The sequence below is a fragment of the Cuculus canorus genome, chromosome 1 (assembly GCF_017976375.1).
Source record: "Cuculus canorus isolate bCucCan1 chromosome 1, bCucCan1.pri, whole genome shotgun sequence".
NCBI lineage: Eukaryota > Metazoa > Chordata > Aves > Cuculiformes > Cuculidae > Cuculus > Cuculus canorus.
The window spans coordinates 124553237-124577142 of NC_071401.1; the positions used below are offsets into that span (position 1 = coordinate 124553237).

General features: G+C 40.7%; 1 protein-coding gene across 1 annotated transcript in view; it reads right to left on the bottom strand.

Annotated features, from left to right (window-relative positions):
• Nucleotides 1-23630, bottom strand: part of TBX15 (T-box transcription factor 15) — a 99875-nt gene extending 76245 nt beyond the window's left edge. Inside the window, exon 1 of the mRNA XM_009556824.2 lies at nucleotides 23203-23630. Within this exon, the coding sequence (XP_009555119.2) occupies nucleotides 23203-23404 (202 nt within the window). The 5' untranslated portion in view covers nucleotides 23405-23630. The remainder of the gene's footprint in view (nucleotides 1-23202) is intronic.
• Nucleotides 23631-23906: the final 276 nt, after the last annotated feature.

Consider the following 23906-nt stretch of genomic DNA (forward strand, 5'->3'; position numbering starts at 1 on the left):
CAAAAAGATTTTATTGATTGTTAGTCACTCTCCAAAACCCAGCAACTTTTGAATTGCTTTAAGTACTTCTTTTCCCACAGAGCCACAGAGAATTACAGAATTCTTGGATAACCCACTTAAAAGACAGAAATGAGTACTATCATCAAAACTTTGAATGTAAATAAGGCAGCAGGAACAGATGACACAAAAATACTGTCTCATTAAATATATTTAACACAAAGAAGAGGTAATCCCTCCTTCAGAAGAAACAAATTGACTAAGATGTTAAACCCCAGACAACTGCAAAGCTTAAAAATCATACAGGTTGGACTTCTTGTATCAGGATATAGAAATACAGTTGATTAAATAGAGCAGGAATTAACAGTCATGGCACTAAAAGTGTGATTCTGAAGATACGTTGATGACTTGCATTTATGCTCTGTAAAGATCCTACAGCTCATCTGTTAGTGGACTGACTGTCTTCAAGGGGAAGACAGCTGATGAGGCCCTTGCGAACACCTGACAGTTGCTCATTTTGGCCACAAGGAATTCAGCAGAATTCTCAAATCGAAGCAGCTGTGGGACAGATCAGAGACAGGACCTGTGATAAGTCTCTTTCAGCACAGGATCCTTCATAAGCAGTGGTGTTCCATGCAGATATAGCTCAGCTTCTACATGTAAAATTGTAGGTCAAGATAACAGGGAAGTGTTTAGTTACTGTGCTTCAAAAAAATCTCAGATACAAAACTACTGTGGATTAAATATTCAGTGAGATACCTGGATATCTCAGGTCTTTTGGTCGTGGTGTGTTAATCTAGCCAAAAAAATAAGATTTTTTTTTTAAAAAAGCACTTTTAGAAACAGAGTATGAGCAGAGATTTCTGAGATGGACTTAAAAAAGACTTGTGAAAATGAATATATTCCCTCACATTCTTTTCCTGTTTCACTACTTACTTATATGTGCACCAAACAGAACTTTAGAGACTTGAAAATCTGTCATCATGAATCTCATCTGGCAATAGATAAAGCCAAAACCAAACAGCGCTATAGTACTCAGGCCTCCCACAATGGGAAATCTTACAGACCTGAAAGAGCAGCACATTATTAGAGATCAGATTAAATAAGGAACTTGGCTGAAAAATGTCTTATACTTGTTGGCAAAGCCATATTCGTGGACTGATACAGAATGAGAATAGTGCGAGGAAATTTCTGAGTTGACTGCCGTGTAAGAAATAGAGATTAAGGACGAAAGAAAATTAAAGCCACCTCTTTACTTAGCCTTCCTTGATAGACAAAGATAAATAAGAAAAACTGATTTCCCTTCATCTTTCCCCATTTACCATCTTGGTTGAAAATAAGGAATTCTTCACTCAGTCTAATACATAGCTCTGCTTCTGTTATGACAGCTGTCACACATTTAGATTAAGTCTTTCTGATGAGGATATCAAATCTTATGAAAAGATTTGTGATAATAAAATAAGAATTCCGCTCTTCTATCAGCAATAGCAATCAGCAATAACCGTATAAGAGCTCTCATCTGAGCTTTCCGCCCTTTTGACCAGCTGTAACAGATGAACTCAAAGAAAGATGTAATGATTTCTAAAATAAGTGTAATTTCAGTGGAGCAAGACATACAGCAATGCAAGGAATGTGAGAGAGAAAAGACATAAGCTACTCTTCTTCCTGGCATGATTTTCTCAATGACAACTTTAATAAAAGATAGTTGTATCTATGAAGCTGTCTAAACAGCATTTCAATGTGTACTCTGAGGTGGTGACTCTTCCCACCAGAAAACCTCTTGAGATGCAATCTCGTTCTCTGTCATCCTAGGTTGTGCTGGATGTCCAAATGTGCTGACTGGACCTGACCAAAGCCATAGCCTTTGTAGCAGACAGCAGTATTCCCTCAGACCTGCTGGGCCGCCTACTGCCCACTTCTCACTTGGAGTTCTCTTGATGCAGAAGAAAGAAAGGATATCCCTCTTGCTGTGAGACCACGAGAGTGAGCTGGTTAAACATGGAAGATAGCAAGTCTCCTTCTTGAACTGGCCCTCTCCTTTCCTCCTTTAAAGGTTCAGCCTGCTAATTCTGGGTTGCTTTGGTCATAGATAAAGAACTCCATCAGGTCAAATATCTCGAAATTAGTCTGAAGAGGAAAAGGTGCTTGTAAACACAAGTTCCACCCTTTACTTACACAAAACACAGAAATTCACCAGGTAATAAGCCCGAGTCCCTAGCCATGATATTTTTAATTAATAATATTGATTATTTACATATTGCACATATACTATTCACACAGTACTTTTCTTTACATTTCTTAACAGATGCAATAATTTTGTTATGTGACTTGTATCATGTTAATGTTTTTATGAATCTTGAATATTTTGGTTTGCATTTTCTGCATGTTCTAATTGTGTTTTGGTCTGAGTTTTTTACTTGTCCAAACAGAAATTTGTCTTTATTTTTGGGGTTTTTTCTATAATGGAAGGTAAATAGCTGAGGAAGTGCATGGTCTGATGGTCATGCACCAGACAACATCTGGAGAGAATTATCAGCAGCAATGTTGCTGTAGGCAAGAGGGTTTGTGTGTATGAGGATGGTGAATTTTCCAGGGTAAAGAAAAGAAAGAGAATTCTGAAACAAAAGCAGGAAGCTGGACTGTTGGGGAAGAGATATTGAGAAATCAGCTTAACAGAAAGTGGTTTATAGTGGCCAGGAATAAGCAAGAAGGAGAAGGACTGCTGTACCCAAATAAACGATCTGTTTTAATGATGTGTATTTCTTCCTAGCCAAGTAGATACATCCTTGACAAAAAAAAAAAAAGATGTGTCGGGCTAGGCCAGGATCCTTCTGGGCATTTCATCCCAATTTGCTCTGCAAAACCCCAGAGTGAGTAGGAAAGATCCTGCAGTGTCTTAACAGATCAAGGAAGTAAAAGGCACTAGACATGCAAGATCAAATTAAAGCCTCAAACCCATGTCTCAAGCTCTTGTAGATTACTGACAGAGAGTTATGGGCACACAGAAGAGATGCAGGGCAGTCTGACCACATCTGTACTGTGTAATTCCTGGTTTTGTTGAATAAAAATAAAAATAATTTATCTCAGATTACATAGATAATACCTATCTCACTGCTGTTCTGCCCAATTGACTACTGTACTTGTACATTTGTCTTTCTGGGTCAGTCTTGCATGGTATCAACAAGGAAAAATTCACTCAGGTCACTGGAACTGATTTATAGCTACAACAATGTGGATTTTGTCTTTGTTTTCCTTTATGCTACTTCCTCTTTTCTGTACAGTAATTTTTTTAAGATTTTTTTTTTCCCCCATAACGTTCTCGAGCTTCATGTGCCTGATACTGCAAAGGCAGACACAACTGACTTCAAAGATCACTCCAACTGCAGTTGTGGCTTGCATGGTATGGGTCAAGCCTGCTGAGCTCATGAAAGAAAAGTTTCATCTGTTTTGTGGATCGAGCTCTTGACCTGCCATAAAAATAAATGCTATCTTCTACAGTTATTAAACGGTAGACTGTTTCTTGTTACTACTGTGGTATACGTGTCTCTTCCATATGTCTGTCATTAAAAATAATAAATTGAGTTCCCTTATCTTACAGAGATCTCTTCTTTTCCCCTCCTGTTTTGGTCTCTTGTTCATTTCCACATAGTCTTGCTGACAGACTCACACGGTTTAGATGAAAACAAAATGCAGCAGCTTTTTTCCCTCTAACAGTAAAGACACTAGCGGTTCACACCTTCATCTGATGTTCTACTTAACCAATAGCCTTCTCAGAACATGTAAGGGAAGCAAGGTAAAAAAATCCTGCACAATACAAGAGAAAATAAAATTTCACACACAGAGATGGTATTCCTGCTATTCTTCACCATTGTTAAAACCTTAATCAACTGTTTAGTACACTGCTGGGCTTGCGTTGCTCTTTGTTAATTAGTTCTGTGTATATTCTTACTATGCCATCAGACTGCTAGTGCCTGTTCATATCACGTTATAGCTGAGCAGGACCCTGAGTATTTTGGAGACCGAACACCTTTCCAATAACAATGTTGCCATTCTGAAATAACGGATATCACTAATATTTTCCAGGCTGTATATTATTGACATACAGCTGATACTTCATAGCAGTCTTGGTCTTCCAGTCTTTATTCCTCGTGCTTCCTCCAGTGAGCGTTTCACTTCACAGTAATTGTACAAGACATAGAATTCATTTTCTGTCTGGTTATTCACCAAATAGTTGCATCAAATTCAGCAAACTTCCTTCTACTTCTGTATGTATTGATTAAAGAACGTCTCTTTTTCTGAAGGATGGGAATCAACAGATTTTTTTGCACCAGAGATGTCTTTTGCCCTGTCCCACCATAGGATGCTGGCCATTAGGAATTATTAGCAGACATTTCCTTCTAATGACAGTCAAAAGTCCAGTGGTGCAACACATAGTAATGGCTATTGTGATTCAACCTGGACTCATTCACAATAAAGTGCAGGCAATTTATTTGGCAGGGAATGCAACACTTGGACAGAGCCACAAAGGTGTTTACGTGTCTATAACACCTCAGTGATTTTACACTGTCAACATCCATTGCAAATGGTCACTCACTCACTTTTTGTGATAAGAAATCATCCAAAGGCACTTCCTATCTTAAGGTTTTGTCCTTTTCACCCTTTTGTTGTGGTTAGCTTAGTTCCTAACTTCTTCCTTGAAAAAGGCAATTTTTTTAAGCCTGTAGTTTCTTTCTGTTCAAAAAAAGCACATTGTGCTGCATTTCAGATTGACTCCTTGAAGTTGTACACTATTTTTTTATCAAAGAAGTACTGAAACATGAAAAGTAGAGCCTTTTGGGATATATTACTGTTCACTGTGATCATATTTTTCTTTCAGAGTAGCCACCATTACCTTTTTTTCATGTCAGAAATTACAGCGTCTCTGAAGTTCTGCTAGTCAAACATAAAAATGTGCTAGGAAGTTGTGTTACTGAATAAAATGCAAATTCATTAGATATGTATGTGTGCTCACATGCTATCCAACAATTTCCCAAATTGTTCTGTATCATTTGCCACATAGGTCCTTTGAAGAAAAGAACTCATGGACCAAACCAGATGATGTCACCACAACAGTTTTCCCCTACAATCAAATAAAAAATTTATCAAATAGTTAATGTTTATTTATTACTTCCATTTTTATATTTTGTTTTCGGCATCACAACTCTTCTTGTGTTTTCAGGTTGTTTTGTGTATGACCCATAAGTTCAGTCCCACAGCGATCAGATATTAGGACTTATCCTATGAACTGTAATCCTGCTACTATTAACTGCAATATGCAGCTTGCTCAGTTGCAATTACAAGGAGAGTCATTTAAGAAAAAACTATAAATGAACATTATCAATGGGTTTAGTCCTGTTTATATTTAATTCGTCTGCTGAGCATCTCTTTACATTCTCTGCATGGCATTTCCATGCATTGTTCCTCTCTCTCCCCAGTGTTCAGCTAGAAGGACAATGGGAGAAAGTAGTTCCACATTTCCCTCTATGTACGCACAAACGGAGTCAGCCCATGTATTATTTTTTTCTTTAACGCCCCCCCCAAAAAAAAAATCTCCCAGGGCAGGAAAGGAATGCTGGATCAGGCCTGTCCATAGTCGTGTATTCCTTGGCATCCCACAGAGGGATGTTGTTGCTATTATTTTAACAGCAGATCTCTGCTGTTGTTGCTATTTTAATGGCAGATTTTAAAGTTTCCGCTGACATTGGTACAGACCCTGAAGCTCAGCTAGAGAAACAGAGGTGGTGAGCAGATGGTGATAACAAAGGAGGGATGTTGTATCTATAAATATTCTGGTGAAATTCATATCCAATGTTCCAGACAAGAGCGAAGGAACTGCACTAAACTCTTAATATGGGGTTTAACTTAGTTTTATGTGATAAATGGTTCTTAAACTGGGTTTCCCTGCCAGGAAGAGTTTCACTCATAAGATGTAACTATTTACTTCAAATCAACAAATAAAATTAGGAAAGGTTAATTCTTTAATTATCATTAGAAAAATATTAACATTTACCAAATAAGAGGAAATATTTTCTTCTGAGTTGTCATGGCTTCTAAAACAGCCCAAGGGAAGGGGCAGTGGTGAAGACATAGCAATCTCTGGTAAAATGGTCCTGAATTGTTTGTCAAAGTCAGCATTAAGGTAACGTTATAGTACAGCAGTTGAAAGTGTAAAAACTCAAATCTCCTTCCAGAAAAATCAAGTGAGTAAAATGAGATTCATAAAACCACAAAGTGTTTAAAAAATGCAGTTTAACACACTGAGCTTCTCAAGAGAGTAGTTAAGACTGAAATATTTCATTGAACTGGTGTTCTTTATTTCACCTTATTTGAGCACCAGATAATGGGTCTCGCACACACAGGGGTTTGTTTATCATTGATTGAACATTCAGATACCAGCTGAAATAAAATGAACAGGATCAAAACCAATACGTTTAAGGACAAGCAGCAGGTAAGCAGCAGGATCAGGGGCCAAGCTCGGCTCCCTTCTATCCACATCCCACTGCTTTCTTTGTCAAGAAGCACAACATCCTTTAAACCAAGCTACAAAGCGAACTTCAAGACTGTCTTACGGACATCTATGTGAAACTGCAGAGTCTCTAAAGCAATAGTTTGAGTTTTGATGTTCTGCTTGTATCTTCAGGTACTAATTTGTCTGCTAATGGGGCCATACTGCATTTGGATGGCTACCACCCTACTTATCTTATATTTCAGGAAAGGGGAGGAAATCTTGTTTTTAAAAGATCCACGTCAGGTGTAAAAGGGCACAGAGGATCAGTGCCTTTTCACAGTGTACATAAGCATTATGCAGGTGTTTTTTTCCCTGAAGTAGCACTCAGTTGAAGAACGAAGCTATGCAAATGATGAAAACTGTGTGAAAGTGTGAAACATGATTTTTTCATTGTCATTTCATAAAAACATAAAATAATTCTAGCCTAAAGCATCTCCTTTGAACACAGGGATATAAAATGCATGGAGACAGATTACATATTTATGTATCAAACATTTAAGCTATATTTCTTACAAAATTAGGCTCACAAGAGGCCATCATCTGGTCAATTTTCCACTTCCTCTTAATATTCTGGACCCGCTGTTCCAACTTGACTCACTAGTCAGCTTCAACCAACTTTGACAGGGCTATAAGAGTCTCAAAGGAATTAAGTTTCTAGAAATTCTGTTAAAATCAATGGCTAAACAAATTAACACCCCCAAGTAAGAGGCTCTCTTGGCTGCTTGCTCTATGTGTCCATCCAGGCAGAACATCCCAAGACAGAAGCCAGACAGAGAGAATGCTACCCTTTGTCTGGACGTGGTAGAGGAGTTACAAGGGAAACTGGGATGCTATGTGATATTCAGGGCTAAGAACGTGGAGCTGAAAATGCAGATAAACAACAGGTCATAGTCATTGGGGAAGGGGCAGAAGGCAGAAGGCACTAAGATTTTTGTGATGAGGATACCAGGATATAATGCAAGTTATTCATCCAGCTGCTTGCAAAGGAGCTCTCTGCTTTCACCAAAATAGCCTTTAAAAGTCATCAAGAGTTCAAGGCCCAGAAGAAATGCAAAATTGAGCCTTTGGAGTGGAAAATGCTTATAAAATCTTCCTAAAGCATTGCTATACGGTCATTCATATTTCATTTTACAAGGCCTAAATACTAACATCTCACCTGTAGTCTGCAAATTACTTTCAGTAAAATAGCTGCACCAGTGTGCAAGAAGAGAGGAAAAGGAATAAAGATTTTCTCTCTTCTCTGTAACTTTTCTCAACTGAAGTCCAAAACTCAAGTAGCAAAACACCTTTCCCCAGCTTTTATCCCAGGTTGATACTCAGAAACAAAGGTAATTTCTCACCTAGCAGCTCAGCCCGCTGTCAGTTCCATTCTTCATGTTGGATCTGACAGAGGTCTGTGCTGTGACTTTACCCAGTGCTGTACAGCGGCAGCAGATTTGCAGTCTTTATCCCAACCAGCTCTAGCATGCAGTGGCTAGACTAGATTTTTAAATTACGCTTATGCATGCCAGTATCATACTTTAAATCTTGATAGCATCTGTGAAAGCATGTAAACTATTCAAGCACACAAATTTTTTTCAGTTTCAAATGTAGCTTAAGCTTTCAAGTTCAAGTAAGTACGTAAATCCTATCCAATACATTTTCCAGCTCTCACTTATTCCAGTGAGACTGTTTTTACTGAAGAAGGACATATGAGGGGTCACAATTTTATTTTGTTGAATATTCTCGTTTGTGTTTCCACCATAGAGGGTGACATAATAAACAGAGCACTTTCTAAATGAACTTATCTTAAGTTCCATCATCAGAACTGCTAACTATGCAAAACAAGATCATGCATCAGGGAAATAAATCTAAGTCCTACTGAAGTTCAATGGCAAGCAACAAAAGGACTTGACAGTCTTACATTGAAAGGAAAATACAGAATGAAAGTAAAAACCCTTATTCCTCACCTTACAACTACAACAATTTTAATACATGCTCTTTTAATAGCTATTTCTACTTAAAACTATATACTTACAGCATGAAAAATTACATTCCCCTCTGAAGGGTCTGTCCTCTTCTACAGTTACACATCCCATCTAGCATTTTTATAATTGAAGTATGAAAGAAATATATTTTACTGCACATTCTCTATTGCTTACTTTGTTCCACAGATGGAACTCTGTGCAGTTTCCATTTCTGACAATTAGGCACTGATCCTACAAACACATAAATGTGAGCTCACCTTTCCTGCTGGGAGGGATTTTGATGGGAGACTCGCTGCAATAAAGGACATGAATACATTTTGGCAGGATCAGGGCCTCAGATAGCGAGGAGGAAACTGGCTAACAGAAACCACCTTTGCAAACACAAAAAGGGAAAGATCGCAGGAACAAAAATGGAAGTTTTATACACTTCTACATGCCAGCTAGAGTATTTAAAGGGAGCACTGAAAGAAACTGGAGGATTTCAGGCTTGAACAGGTTTGTTTAAACCCAAGTTGAGAGTGTCTCTTTAAAAATGTATGTGATGGTACAGTCCAAGGTTTGCTTAGTTTGGATTTTACTAAACTATTATTTTATTTTGCTAAGAGATTCAGTGACTGAAAGTACAGCTTTTTCTTCCTCACAGCTGTTTGCTCCCGTGCTATAGAATACTTTCCTTCTTGCTTTTGCCCTTTTTGCTCAGGAGTTGTAAATGATGCAGGAATTTCAGCTGCTCTGCTTCAGTTTAGCAGAGTGATAATCTCAGGCAAACGCTTGCAATCTGTCTCTCATTAAAAGAGTTTTTTGCACTTCTGTTTAACATGGGGAATTTTTTGAATTGCCCTTCTAAGAGAGGATTTCACCTCCACTTTTGCCTGGAGGGAAACCCTTGCTGCCACGAATAGATCTGCTGCATAAGTGGGAATGCTCTTGTCGAGTGGCTCTCACCAAAGGCAGCAGACGGTTCTGCTTTCATCTCCTGAGCATTAGGTACTTGCTGCAAACTTAAATGGATAAATCAATGCATAAAACAATGTTTCTCCCTTTAAAAAGCAAGATTTTTTAATTCTCTACACAAAACCAGTATTTTTAGTTCCATTGTAAAATGAAAGCAGCTTTCACTTCCAAATGCCTGAAATCTGCAGAGCATGATTCTTTTATTTCTAGCCATCAAACATAACACTAGTATCTAACACTTGTAGCAATACCAAACTGTAAGTGCAAAACAGGAACAGAAAATATTGTTTCCAAAATGCTTAAAATCTGTTTAATGTTTAAATTTGGGATTTTAGTCATCCTAGGAAAAGATTAAGCTACAATCCTATGCAAACCAAAAAAAAAAAAAAAAATCCAAAATATTATTAGTAAAATATATACATATACATATTACCAATCTATCTATATAGAAAAGGTTACACATGCACACAATGTGAGGAAAGTATGTAGCAAGCAAAATTGTATTTGAACCCAAATTCTTTGCTGTTCAATATTATACAGTTACTTTTTCAGAACTGGTAAGATTAGCAGGAATTTCTTCCTGGGAAAAAAATAACCCCAATTGTTAAAGAAAAGAAATTCCTAAAAAGTAAAAAAAAAAAAAACAAAAAAAATTAAAAAAAAAGAGAGAGGGAGAATTACATTCACTGAAAATGAGGGATATGAAATATTTAGTGAAAGTCATAGTCAATGTAAAGCTTTGTGATAGGATGAGCTGGGTTCTCAGCTGCTTGCTGAATCTGGCCTCAAATAGGTATCTATGGACTCCTCCAAAGAGAAACAAAGTAAACCAGTATTTTAAAATGACATTTGAAAGTCATGTCCTCATGAAAAAATAACTATCATATCTATGTGAGGGTAACAAAAATTTAACCGGAAAAAATGAAATTTTTAGGTCTTCAACTTTGCAAACGTGTTGTGTAAGGGACTCAAACACTGACTGATTCCTTGCTTTCCACACTAAGTCAAGAAGCTCTTTGAGCCAACAATTTTGATTGGGAATCCTGTTATTTTTAATTGCTCCACAAGCTTTGCAAACTAAGCCTTCATCTTCAGATTGTTCTCTGTACCTGCAAATGAGAAGCTAATGCTTTCCCTTCCCTTGGGTTTTTTTAAGATATATAAGAGGAAAGGTTTTTTTCCCCAGCATGTTTGACAGAGGAAGATAAAACCCATCTGAGAAACTTCTGATTTTTTTTTTCCACAAAATATTCCTCTATAAAATGGAGGTTTCACTTGTAACTCACTGTGCACTGAAACAACATGATCTCTGACTACTTCACAGAACTTTCATTATTCCTTCATTCTTCATTTAGGGTTCTTATTGCATTGAGATTTTTGAATTCCTACTCCAACATTATCAACCATCCTTTCGAATTTGTTATGGAATGATGTCAAACTCGGACCACAAGTAAAGCAATGACAAATCCTGGTTGAAGTCCCTGTTTACCTAATGACAGAGATCCCAGGGAAGAGTTAAAGGCGTTTGACCCGCTATGCTCAAAGCAGCAAAGTCTGGCCTATGAAATGAGCATCACGTCTTAGTATGTACATGGGAAAAAAATATGAGCCAACCGCAGTGTAAACAGTTGGTGTAAATGTTGTCTTATTAAAGGAAGGTGACTAACCAGCAATACCTTTAAAATATTATTCTTTGTACAGCTGTAATGTTCCAAAGCCCTGGATGTGGATTGACTCTCCTTTGTAATGTTAAACGTAAGCAAAGGAGATCATCAGGCTGTCCCAAATAGTCAACAGTCTAAGTATGTGCGACAGCCCAAGAGCGAACAATGAATCACCTCTTGCTTCAGAAATAAAGCTCCATAAGCATCTTAATTCACAGGAGGAGAATCGTGACTCAGACCAGTAAAAAATATTACATTTGTGAACCTTGAGTAAAGAAAAAAGGAAGCAGAAAATAGGGGGAGAAGTGTGAAAAAAAGAAGCACTTACTTTTCAGGAAAGACATACAAAATAGCTAGTATGCACTTCATTAGATGACCATAATAATAATAAACTTTTTCTTCCCATTTATCTGCACAGCAAACACCACTGTGGAAATGTTACAGTGAATAGTCATTATCTGAGATGCAATCATTTCTGTTTAAATTCAAGACTGTCGAGCATTTTCATGAATACTCAGCAATTGTTAAGGGTCAGTTCATAAATAAATATTCTCATTCAACAACAAATAATTGCAATAAGAAACCATTACTACTATTCATAATTATTCATTTAAATTATGTGGCCCTGCCAGACTATGTTAAAAAGCATTTTCCAAGAAATTTTACTGCTGGGCAGACAAGCTGCCTTCCTTTTCCCTCCACCCTCATCCCCAAGGAAAAACACAAATAAACAAAATAACAAGCAGAAATTTTGAGTAGAAGGAGACTGAATTATCTGTAGCAGCTGATTATTGTAAGTCAAGTTTAATTACTTCCTTGACAATAAGAAAAGCGCTACATGTAATTTAATTACTAATTAAAAATTGCCTCTAGGTATACTTATTTAATAAATAGCTACATTAATTGCAATAATGACTAACATGTCCTCTCAGACATATGAAAAACTTCTGCATATTGAAAATCTAAATATTGATAATATAAAGCCTTGAAATATTTGATTTTTATGTACAATCAAAATGAATAAATGCAGCCAATGCAACTGCATAATACAAAAGACTTAAAGTGACTCCATATGTAACTTCTATCAGTTATAAAAAGGCTCAAGGTCTCAATAAAAGTAGCAAAAGCAGCAACTAGGATTTTAAATATTATACTAAAATATCCTATGGAGTTCACAGTAAGAGAAAATGTTTCATCTAGAAGATCCTATCTAACTTTTCCTGAAATTCCTATTTTTTTCACATCAAACCATGGAGAACAAAGACCACGAGAAGAAATCCTGCTCTTTTTCCTGAAAACTTCTGCTTGTTTGAGAGGTTTTCCCGTTTTCCCGCACGCTTTTTACTTATCTAAGCTATACCAAATGAATACATGTTTGTCTGCTATAATACACTAAGTTGCCTTCATAAACTATTTTGAACTGTAACAGTATATGGCACTCACAGGAACCATGTTTTTCATTATTTGGGGTAAAAAAAAAAAAAGGAAAAACACAAACAGAAGGGTACCCAGATGCATGAAAAGCATCTGAAAATAGTTTCTAATTCCTCCTTATGCCGTGAGCAGCCAGTGGGTAGGAAATGAAGTCCTGAACCGCTCCTTTTCCTGCCTTATTCTCCGCTTCCCAACAGTGATCCTGCTTTCTGCCTGGTTTTCTACTCTTTTACCCCTATTAATTTGTCTCTTCCTGATTTCGCTATCATTTCAGTGCAAACAAGCAACCCAACATTAAAATTAATCTAACATAAGGTGTCTTGGTCCATCACTGCATCTTATGGCCCCTGTCCTTGCCAAGCGAGCCCCTCAGAGCGATGCAGGGCACGCAGTCCTCACCGAGGGTGAGCTACAGCACGTCAGTTCTTGATTTGTTACTCCTTTACCATTTCCCAGTCCATGAAAAAGTCAGTACCTACAGAAGCCCAGACTTGTCCCATTCCAGCGACCATCCGGGAGCACAACCAGGGCAGGCCATCTGACATTACAAAACGACAAAGGCGATAAACACCCGAGACATTTTCCGTACCCTTTTGAGGCTGAACAGGTTTCTATTAGAGGTTGTAACTACACTCAATTACTTGTCTGCGTGCCCTGTATGTACTCAGTCCAGCCTCTCTCCATTTTTTCTTAACCAATTATTCCTGAATTACCCTGGATAAATAATGCTTATGATCTTAACGTAACTCAAGCAATCAATCTGAAACACTCTTAATAACAGCCGCTTCACAATCGAATCGTTCATTCCAAGAAGCAGAACAAGATTTTTTTTTCCTGAAGCTGCATTACATGACTATATTTTCACAAAAGCTATTAATTATTGTCCATTTCTGTAACAGCACACTGCTAGGCACTTCCATAGGCACCCTCCCTGTCCCCAGCCCAGGCGCAGTTTCCTGAGTTATGGAGTAAACAGAATAATCCGAGCAGTCTCTAATGGGGCAGTGTAGGCTTTCTGCCGCTCCGTCAGCGTTGCAGGAACCTGCGTAACAGACCTGTGACATTACAGTCTTATGTGGGTAACACTCTCAAGCATTGAAGTGAATAACAGGACTGGCTTGCTGCTGGGCAGATGGAGACTTTGCTAGGGTTGTTTGATGGTAAATGAAGACTTTTTTTTTTATTTGCTCCAAGGAGCCTGGCACAGGAAATCCCCAAATCCTACAATAATAAATCTTCTATTTATCTTTTAAATTCTGGAGCAAAATAAAAACCATTAGGCACCCGTAGCCATGTGCTATATTCTATATTTTCACAGCTTCCTACAACCCTCTGGCAAAAAAAGGATTAAGTTTTCTGAAGTAAAAAACAACTTCTCAGTTTAAAAGTAACAGACTCATTGGCTTGTACGGAGCACAGTTTTATTGCATTACACAGTAAACGGGCAGGAGCAGTTAGAAACTGCAAAGATGGGCATAATCCAGAAAACTGTGTCTGATCCAACCTAATAGTTTTCACCTTTTGAGACATTTGCAGAAAAACTGAAGGGGAGAGGAAAACATGATCCTTCCACAGCATGAAAGTGATCACTCAAGTATTAACCTCACTGTCATGATTATTTCACTCGTACAGACGGACACAGTATTCCAGCAGACAAACAACAAATCCCTATACATAAGTCAAAATAATTCCAATCCTGACAGTTGTGGCGAGGGGGAGGCTACATTCTGCTCTCACTGTCTAGGATATCTCAGAGCAGAAAGCAAGCAAGAGGTCAAGATCTCCATGAAAATTACACTTTCTTAACGCCTCTGAAAACATAATTACAAAAGCTGAGCCCTTGAAAATCAACACCATAAAGTCCTTTGAAATGCAGTTGCTCAGCACCTCACAGAATCAGGCCCTCTTTTATCAGCTGCCTTATAAGTGTGCTCCCACATAGCCTTCATGTTGCTGTATCTTGCACTGCCATAGGACACTTTCAATATATTTGTTTTCTAATTTTGCGGATACCTGACAAAAAAAAAAAAAAAAAACGAACTGGGAGGCATAGCACATCTTTGCATAAGGACACATCAACTAAAAATTTAGAATTCCCAACCCCTATTATTGCATGGTTAAGGAAACTTCATAGTCCAGCACAACCTCAAGTCAGAAGTCTGATTTTAAAAAAGCCAATGGAATGTTTCCATTAAGGTCTGAGGGGGTACAAGAGAATGCTCAAGTTCCACTATTTTCTGCCCCGATAAGAAAGACTGCTTAAAGCCCAGTAAGAATACATTTGCATTTTATGTGTGTAAAGTGCATCTACAGGGCAGTGCGGGGATAATTTCTTCATGAAACTAAGTGATGCTTTTGGAAGTGATGACAGTAACACCACTGAACATTTAATAACTGACCTTTTAATAGAACCCTTTGAGCAGGATTGAGGAAAATCCTCTGTGGCAAGTAAGTGAAAAAAAATCTGTCTGAGAATCACTCCATCTATTCCCAAGATTCCTTCTTCTTCAGCAAACTCACATGTACAGAATAGATCTGCAGGAATTTCTGGGATAAAACAAGAACCTATTTTTGAAGACTCCCTAACCCCTCTATCGTGTTCACCATACATTTCTAAATATGATGAGTTCTCTTTAGAATTATTTTCTGCCTGTAAGCATCCACAGAGTTGGTCAGCATTTTTGCTATCTTATTTAGGGATGCTGTCATTAACTTTTTGCAGCTTCTTAAGAAATCTATGTTGCCTGGTTCTTCACTGTCATTGAAAGCAAGGACATTCTGGTGTCTTCAGCTTCCCCTGCGTTTTTGGAGTAGGTTTTTGATCAGGCAGTTCTCTATTTCCTGAACCTCCTAAAAGGTTTGGGTTTGTTAATTCATAGATCATGGGGAAAATGTTAATGCTAGTCAAGAGCACATCAAGCCCCAGAGTGAAGTTAAAGAACTGAGAGTCATTCATAATTATTCTGTGCGTCCTGACCCAACGATTTTCAAACAATTTTTGCTGTGGCTGCATTCGTATAAATGTGCTGATTATTAGTTTGACTTGAGCCAATTCTTAACCAGTTGGTTAAGTACTCTTTAGAAAGTGTAAATTGGTTCTTTTAAAAGAGGTTGGCAATACTTTCTTCCCCAGCTCCTTTCCAAAGGCTATACACGTGGACATTGCTGAAAATGTCCATTTATCAATACTGGAAGATTTCCTGTCCAAAAAGCAAAAGCCTTAAGAGGAATGAGCAGGTGAAGATGTAATACAGTGAAACAGACCACCTGTGACAGGGACTGAATTCTACCGTGTGAGAATTTAGCTGAATTATTTTTTCATATAGAAAGACAGAGAATTGACCAAGCAAATACGGATTCAGAGAAATAAAAACTTATCTGTCAAATAATGCAGAACTTGGCAAATAACTTTGATTGCTAAAAAGAAGAAAAAATGGGAAGCTGCTTTGAATGTCCAAATACTTGGCTTCTTTATCATTTAACTCAAAATATCTTATTTTTGTAATTGCAAATTCATTTCATAATTTATTATTAAAATACATTTTTAAATTAAACATTTTTAAGTTGCCGTGTAACTTAAAAATGTGAGATAGTTTGATGATACATAAATAGGTTGACCAAATCCTACGTTTTCCTGTTTCACAACAAAGTAAAAATAATAGCTTTTACTCAACCAAAGCTAAACACCTCCTTGCCATCTTCACTTTTTTCTACTTAGTCCCCAAATGAAAAATCCTCCGTGGAACTCCTCTGTTGCTGCGAATCAGTATGTGCTTGCCTAAGACATTTGCTAGGTGCAGCCTTCCCTCTAGAAGTTATAAGTTTGCATTTGCAAATGCATAGCAAATATTGGACAACTCGCTGTCTCAGGGGTTTGACTCAAGCAATCCTTTCACCATCTTCACAATACTGTCAGATAAATAGCTCAAGTGAGCCAATGGCATATGGAAATATTATTATAAATATTATTGTAACAAGTGCTTTTGTCACTTCTTGGATTGATTTACTGATTCATTGTTTTCTGATCTTGCAGAATGTGCAATTAAAACATGCCTTGGGCATGAATACTGTCGCTAGAAATTGAAATGGCATTACGTTTCCTGATAGAATTTTAATATTTCTTAATCTGCTTTCAAAGATATTTCAATTTAATTTTACCATAATGCCACGTTATCTTTTCCTAGCCCTTCTCACCAAAACACACTATGGCTTTTACCACAAGAAATGCAATGGCATTGTATTTCGAGACAGCAGATCCTTTGCTGGCAGAAAAGCTGGAATCGTAACCTGTTTTAATCAGTGTTGGAAATGAGCAGCAAAAAGCTTTCCTTTCTTTGAAAATCAAGATGTCTTAGCATTGCTGCACAGTACTTTCTACCTGTGGAAGCTCTAGTATGCATAACAATCCAGAAAAGCCAAACCTCTCAATGCCCTGCTATGCAGAGCTGCTCCGGGCTGGGTTGGGCACTGGAAAGCTTTCAGTTGCCTGCACTTCCCTGTACACCCAGGTGTCCACTGCTGCTCTTCCTAGTGAAGCCTGAAAGCTCCTAGGCTGACAGATACTGACCATCTGCATATACACCCACTCTGCTTTTGCTGTCAGAATTTAAACATAACTTCACAGCCCATTCCTGAAAAGTAATCATATTGTTCAGGAGGACGTCGAAGAGCTGAGAGCTAAAGGCTAGCACAAAATCCTGTACTTCCATCAACAGGCACTAGCAAGCTCAGCCTCTCCAGGAAACTGTTGATCTCTGAAACATTGTCAGTTTTAACCTTCTTTCATTGAACTTGATTTTACATCATTAGTGTAAGCTACAGATCTCAATATGGACACTTGGGGTGATTTAAATTACGCTTGAGTAAATGCCGTATGAGCTGGTCTCAATATATCCAGGAATTTTCTGGGTGCTCTCAGACTGATTTTAGTGCATTTTTTAAACTACTATAAGCTTATGAGTCTAGATCAAAAGGTGGGGGGAAAAGTAAAGAAAAAAAAAACCCACACTTTGACTTTTTAAGATGTACGTCTGCAAGCAAAGATTCACACAGGAATCTACCCCATTAAAATAGGAACACAGATCTATGTGAATAGAGGTGACTTGAGTGGTACTGACTGCCTTGTAAAATAATGCAAATGCTCTTTCCTGAAAGTGGTGCTCTTGGAAGACATCTTTCAACTTTCCATCTGAAAAAAGCATCAATTTTCCTTAAAGGCTGATACAGATAAAGCAGGACACTTCTGCCTGAGGAGAGGCTAGCTGGGTTGATATTTGATATAAGTGTTCAGTCCCAAGTGGGAGGAGGGAGAAGTGATTGATGGTTTGTAGGGAATTACTTGACTTTTGCTTGTGACAGAAGCTTTTTGGATTCTCTCAAAGTTCTTGTCAAAGACAAGAAGCATCTTTTGAAATAGCAGCTTTCCCCTTCCCAGCAGCTGGAATAAACCTGCATTAAAACTGGTGCAGGTTTAAAATCCATATAAAAGAAAGGAAGATATTGTTTGACACGCTGCCTGTTTTAAAATACTCTGCTGTTCTGTAAGATTTGTCTCTGTTATTCTGTTACCTGTCCTTTTAATATAGTGTGAGCAATTTAACTCTCTGCAGGAAGAGTCTAACAAACCCAGCAGCAGGAATTCACCAATTCAACTAAGATGCATATTACCGCAGAGACAAATCCTTCTCACTCTCTGTCACCTCCAAGGTCAGAATTGTATGAACTTAACCAAGGCAATCCTTTCCTAAGCCCCCACAGGGCTCTCCTGGCTCTCATCTGGACAGCTCCATCTACCTCCTACCAGTTTCTCCTCCGGGAAGGGCAAGAGCATTAGTTCTGTGGCCAAAGTACAGGGGGAGCGGAGGCATTACAAGGGTCAGATTTTCGCATTTCCTTCCATCTTATACACAAGGGAGCAATGGATCTGAGCTCACTGTTCCCTCCTTAAGAGGCAGACTGATGATAGAACAGGTGGGATGAATTCATACAATTTACAATACATACGCATTTGTTAGAAAGACATCGCTTCAATAGATTCCAGCCCAGAGCACTACTGCCAAAGGCAACACTGATGCTCTTTTTCTTACACCTTGCTGTTACCAAGTATTGCTCGTTGGCGTTGGCGACCCTCGAGGACCATGCAAAGGACAGCACACACCAAGACACCCTGCCTCAGGAAAGAGATGAGAAAACAGTTCTCTGCCAGGTCTTGAAATCCTAGGCTCATCCACCGAGCACTCAAACGAAAACTGAAGTGAGAAACTAGGTCTGGTTAAGTCACTCCCGGCTCACGGATTTAATAGCCACTGCTCAAAAAAATGGGACTTCATCAGCATGAGCGCTCAGAAACAGTGGTATATTTAAAATATCACCTGTTATCAATAGCTTTTCTCTCACTCTTAAAATTTGTTTGCCTCTCCAGAGAGTCAGGGGGGCTGCCTGGCTCCCACATTCCCACCGGCGGAGGGCAAGGAGGAGCAGGGGAGCGGGATTAGAATGGATATTAGCGCAACTTCCCAGAATAGGCAGGAGAACAACACACCATGGTAAAAGGTTTTACTCCTGCCAACTACGGAAGACTTTATCAAGCTATCTGATCTTAATCTTATGGATAAGCAGCTGCAATAAACACGTTGTAGGTCTCAAAATGTGTGCCGTGATGCTTTCTCGCTTTGCAAAGCTTTGCAGTAGTTCGCTAACGCAGCTTCAGAAAAACATACGGAACGAAAAAACGGTTTGCAATGTAAATCCATTTGCAGATTGCCACAATAAAACTCTCTATAACGGGCCGGGGGGGGGGGGGGGGTAGGCTTTGTTATTTTTGTAACCGATGTGTGCATTTTTAATACACGCAAACAAAAATACCGATGGGGTGTATGATATGAAGACTGCCCTGGTGAAATTCGTTTACAAACTCGCTCGCGTGTCTCTTTGCGAGGAACAGCACCGTCTCAAACCCGAGAAATTCTAGATTTCCAGCCGCATTGTTTTGCTTTGCCTCTGAAGCGCCCGTTTAGCGCCTCTCGGGTAGCGTCCTAGGAGCAGCTATGATTCCGGGGAGAAAACGCATCCGTGGGAGATGTCCCCCCCAAAAAATAAAACCTGACTTAAACTTTCGACGAGCAGAAGAGCTCGTCTCGTTCTGTCCTTGCGCCCCTGGAGCGGCAGAGGGAAGGGGCAGCGAAAGCCACCGCCGTAAGCGATGGTAAATAATATATACATCAAGGGAGGCGACGCCTGGCCTCCTCCGTGACCTTTTCGCTGCTCAGGTTTAATCTATAAATACCCAGAAGACATCCGAGCCCATTGTTGTGCTGCCCTCTGAAACCAAACCTGCTAAGGGGACGGAGGGGCGCCTTCACCCTCCTCCTCCTCTCCGGGAGCCGCGGGGAGGCGAAGGATTCGGGGAGCGGCGGGGGTGGCTGCCCCGAGCCTTCCACCGCGAGGGATGAGGGAAGGAGAGGGAGAGCCCCGTAATCCCTAATTCCTTTCCACAATTTGATAATTAAACCTGCAGGTGATTAAAATCCAGCTTTATCTCGCTCCCTTCGTTTTTTAATCGAGACTCGTAGGACAGTGTATCAGCTCCGGCGACAAAGATTCGTTGCTGAGACATCAATAACATGGGGTGCTCGGGAAATGTTTTTTTATCAACCTAAGATTCACCCGCTGGCTTTTGTCACCTTTCCCCACGCCACCTCCCAACCCGACAGCTCCCACCCTGTCCCCTCGCCTCTCCCGGGAAGACTCAGCCGCCGAGAGGGTCTCTCGGGCACTCGATGGGGGCTTGGAATCGCCACTATTGTCGCCCAAGAGTTTGGGCACGGCAGGAAAAAACGCGTTTTAGGGGTGACGGGTTTGGCTAAAACGAGGAGGGCTGACTCCTGTGCCAAGCTGGGGGTCAGATTTTGTACATGACTGCCCCACTGACACCCACGACGGGGACAAAAACCCCCCACGAGTCGTGTCCAGCTCGTGGGAGAGAAATCCCAATGCCCGTTTACACGGCAAACCGGGAAAAATAAAAGAGAGCGAAGCCTTACTCTTCCCTTGGCGGTGTTCGGTTCCCCGCGGCGACCGGTTTTCAGCTTTCCAGACCCTCCTGAGCTGAATTTGAGGGGGTTTATGCGAAGAGATCGAAAAATTGAGCTAGACTGATTTACCTTATCACACGCAAAATCAACATCTAATTTCCCAGCTCATACTGTAATATCTGGGGCCTCCCTGCAAGCACACCCGCGCCAATAATATTTCCAGCAGCGACTTTGAGTTCTGAACCTTTGGGACGCTATAAAACCTCCCTTTTCTAATTTTTTTTTCCGTATCGCTGGAGATTTGACAAGTTAGAAATACTTCAGGTGTAAAGTTTGCTCTTAATTGGTTCTTGTAAAGGTGGAATTTGGTGGCCATTATAGAGCCGCTAATCAATTTTCACCCAGCAGCAAAGGTGCACCGCGGAGGCTTGAGGTTTAATGAAGTGACTGTGCAAATTACAGTCGCGGACTTTATTTAAAGTCTATCAACCTCTTAAAAAAATGATTTCTCAAACTGTTCCTGATTTCCTCTGCTTTATGAAAAACATCACGTTTGTTTTCTAAGGTTTCAGGCATTAGCAGCCATTCTCTCCCGCTCTCCAGTCTGGCGCAGGGGGAGTTTTCCAGGGTTTTTTATTTCGAATTCACGGAGAAATGGGCAAATTAAACTTCTAGAGCGTCCAAAAATAAATCCTACTGCGGCTAAAACATAATGACAAGCGGTTCAAGAAAATAAGACTGATGCACAGTGTTCTGCTACAGAAAAGTGGATTTTTGTCTTTTCGTTAGCGTATTTATTGTTTTGAACGCGGAAGACTGGGAAACTCTGAGCTATTTTTTTAGTGGCTGATATTTTAATTGCTTCTTTTTCCACTCCTTTACGCCCGTCTCCCCCCTGAGAGAGAAGCGTCAGGCAGTAGCTTTTACCTACATCTCCTTAAGATCTGGACCGGCAAAGGCTGCTGCTGTTACAAGCAAATTGAAATGCGGTTCCTTGAGAGCGGAGCGGGGCGAGGCCTCCGGAATTCCCGGTCTTTCCCTTCTTTCAAAACGCTTAATAGTTTTTTTTACAGCACATATTTTTTACACCTCTATCTCTAACTATTTCTCTTTTTTTTTTTTTTTTTTTTTTACGCTGTGTTTCGGGCAGCTGATGCTTATTGACAGCGCTGAAAACGTCACACAAAAATGAAAATAAAATCAGATAAAATCAGATAAATAAAATAAAATAAAATAAAATAAAATAAAATAAAATAAAATAAAATAAAATAAAATAAAATAAATAGAATAATATTTTTTTATTCTCCAGACGCAGCGGAGTGGACTTTGCGCGAGTGGAGGAAAGTTCTGCCCTTTCTCTTACGGAGTGGAGCACAGAAATCACTTGACCTTTTCCCCCACACGAATACGAAAAGAAAAAATAAGAGAAAGTACCTAAAATTCTCCTTCTCCGTACACTACAGTTGTGGGAGTGGGGCTACCCGCCCCGTCTCATTTTCAGGCGCTGAGGTGCGGGGCAGGGGGTGGCGAGAAGGGTGCGGGGGGCAGCACGTTTTCCCCCTCGGGTGAAAAAAAAAAAAAAGCTACTGCTTTTGTGGAACCGTAGTTATAAGGTTTTTTTAGACGGAAAGAAACGGCCAGAGGGGTGGAACAAGAAGAGATCGAAGGTTTCGCTTGAGCCCAATGACCACTTCGAGCTTCCTTTTAAGTAAAAATAATGAATCGCATAAATGTTTAAAACCAAAAAACACCACGTAGTAGGTCTGGCGCTCTCTCCCCCCAAATTCCGTGCAGCTGACGGCGGCCTCAGCGCTACTCCAAACGCAAAACCTCCAAAACCCCCCAGGAGGTACCGGGCTCGGGACCGAATTCCTTGGAGCCCCTTATCCCTGCTGGGAGAAGTATCCGTGCGAAGAAGGGGGGACCTCCCTTCCCCGGCTCCCTCCCGCTGAGCCCGATCCCGGGGGAAGGATCAGGCCCCCTGCCCCTGGTTGCAGGGCTGAATCCCCCCCCGGTTCCTTGGGGTCCCGGGTGGGAGCTGGCTGCGAGCGGGAGGTGCGGAACTGGAGCCCCTCTCCTCGGTGCAACGAGGACCCAGGGCTCCTGCCTCCTCCTCCTCCTCCACCGAAAGCTCCGCACCGCTTCGCAGGGCAGAGTCGGGGTGGTGGCCTCGAAAAGAGAGAGGTGACCACTTCCCGTGGGGTTGTTAGTGTCGTTCCCTACTCCTTTGCTCCACCGAGGTGGTCGGGAAGCTCCGGGGCGAAGGCGAAAAGCATGTCGAGAGACACCCGGAAAGGACCTTCGCGATCGGCAGGCACGGAGAGGGAGGAGAGAAAGGAGAGCGAGAAAGCGGAGAGGACACGCCGTTCCCTCCCGGGACATCATGGAGTTGGAGAGGGAAAGAGCCGCAGTGAGTAGGAGAAAAGTCCCCATAAATCCCTTTCCCCACCGAAAAAAAAAAAAAAAGTATAATATCCAAGGAATCTCGGCAAAATGCCCCCTCTTTTCCAATCCCACCAGTCCCGGCTGCTTTCCGGGACGCTCCCGGCGGGCAGGGAGGGAGCGGAGCTGGGGTGGGGGCTGGAAGAGAAAGGAGTCGCACTAACCGGGGTTGAGGTCCAGGCACTGAGTCGGGTCTTCATTGTCCCCTAGCTGGCCGTTGGGGCTGAGGCTTTCCATGGACAAATCCAGCCCCTTGTCCTCCCAGTCTCGCAGTTTCCTCTTTTTATTTGTCCCAATCAAGGCTTCTACCGAGAAAGCGTGCGCTCGGGAGCTGAGGGCCACCGCCGATCTTCTCCTTTCGCTCATCTTATCCCCCAGCCCAGGCTCTCGGGCGGACAGGAGGCCACTGGCTGGGAGCGCAGAGCTCGGGGACCAAGAGGCAGAGCCTCTCGCCTCTTTCTCCCCCCACCCCTCCCCTGCTGCACCCCCAGAAGAACCAGCCCTCAGTCTCCTGAAGGCACTACATGAGGCTGCAGATACTCCGTAGGCAGAGCCGGGAGGGTGTGCTCAGCCCAGGTCCCCAGCACTTGCTCAGAGGGGCTGCAGGCTGGATTTCATCTTTTTTTTTTTTTTTTTTTTTTTTTTTTTTTTCCCTTCTCCCCTTTCCTTCTGTCTCTCTCTGATTGATCCAAACTTCTGGGATTTTTTTTTTTTTTTCTCTCCAAGAGTCAGGCAGGCTGCGTGCGCCTGTCAAGAAACAAAAAAAAAAAAAAAAAAATAAGGAAAAAAAAACCCCAACCAACCAAACAGTCCCTGGCCAATAGGAGGGAGAGAACGGGAGAGACCCAAAAGCTGCGACCCAATAGGG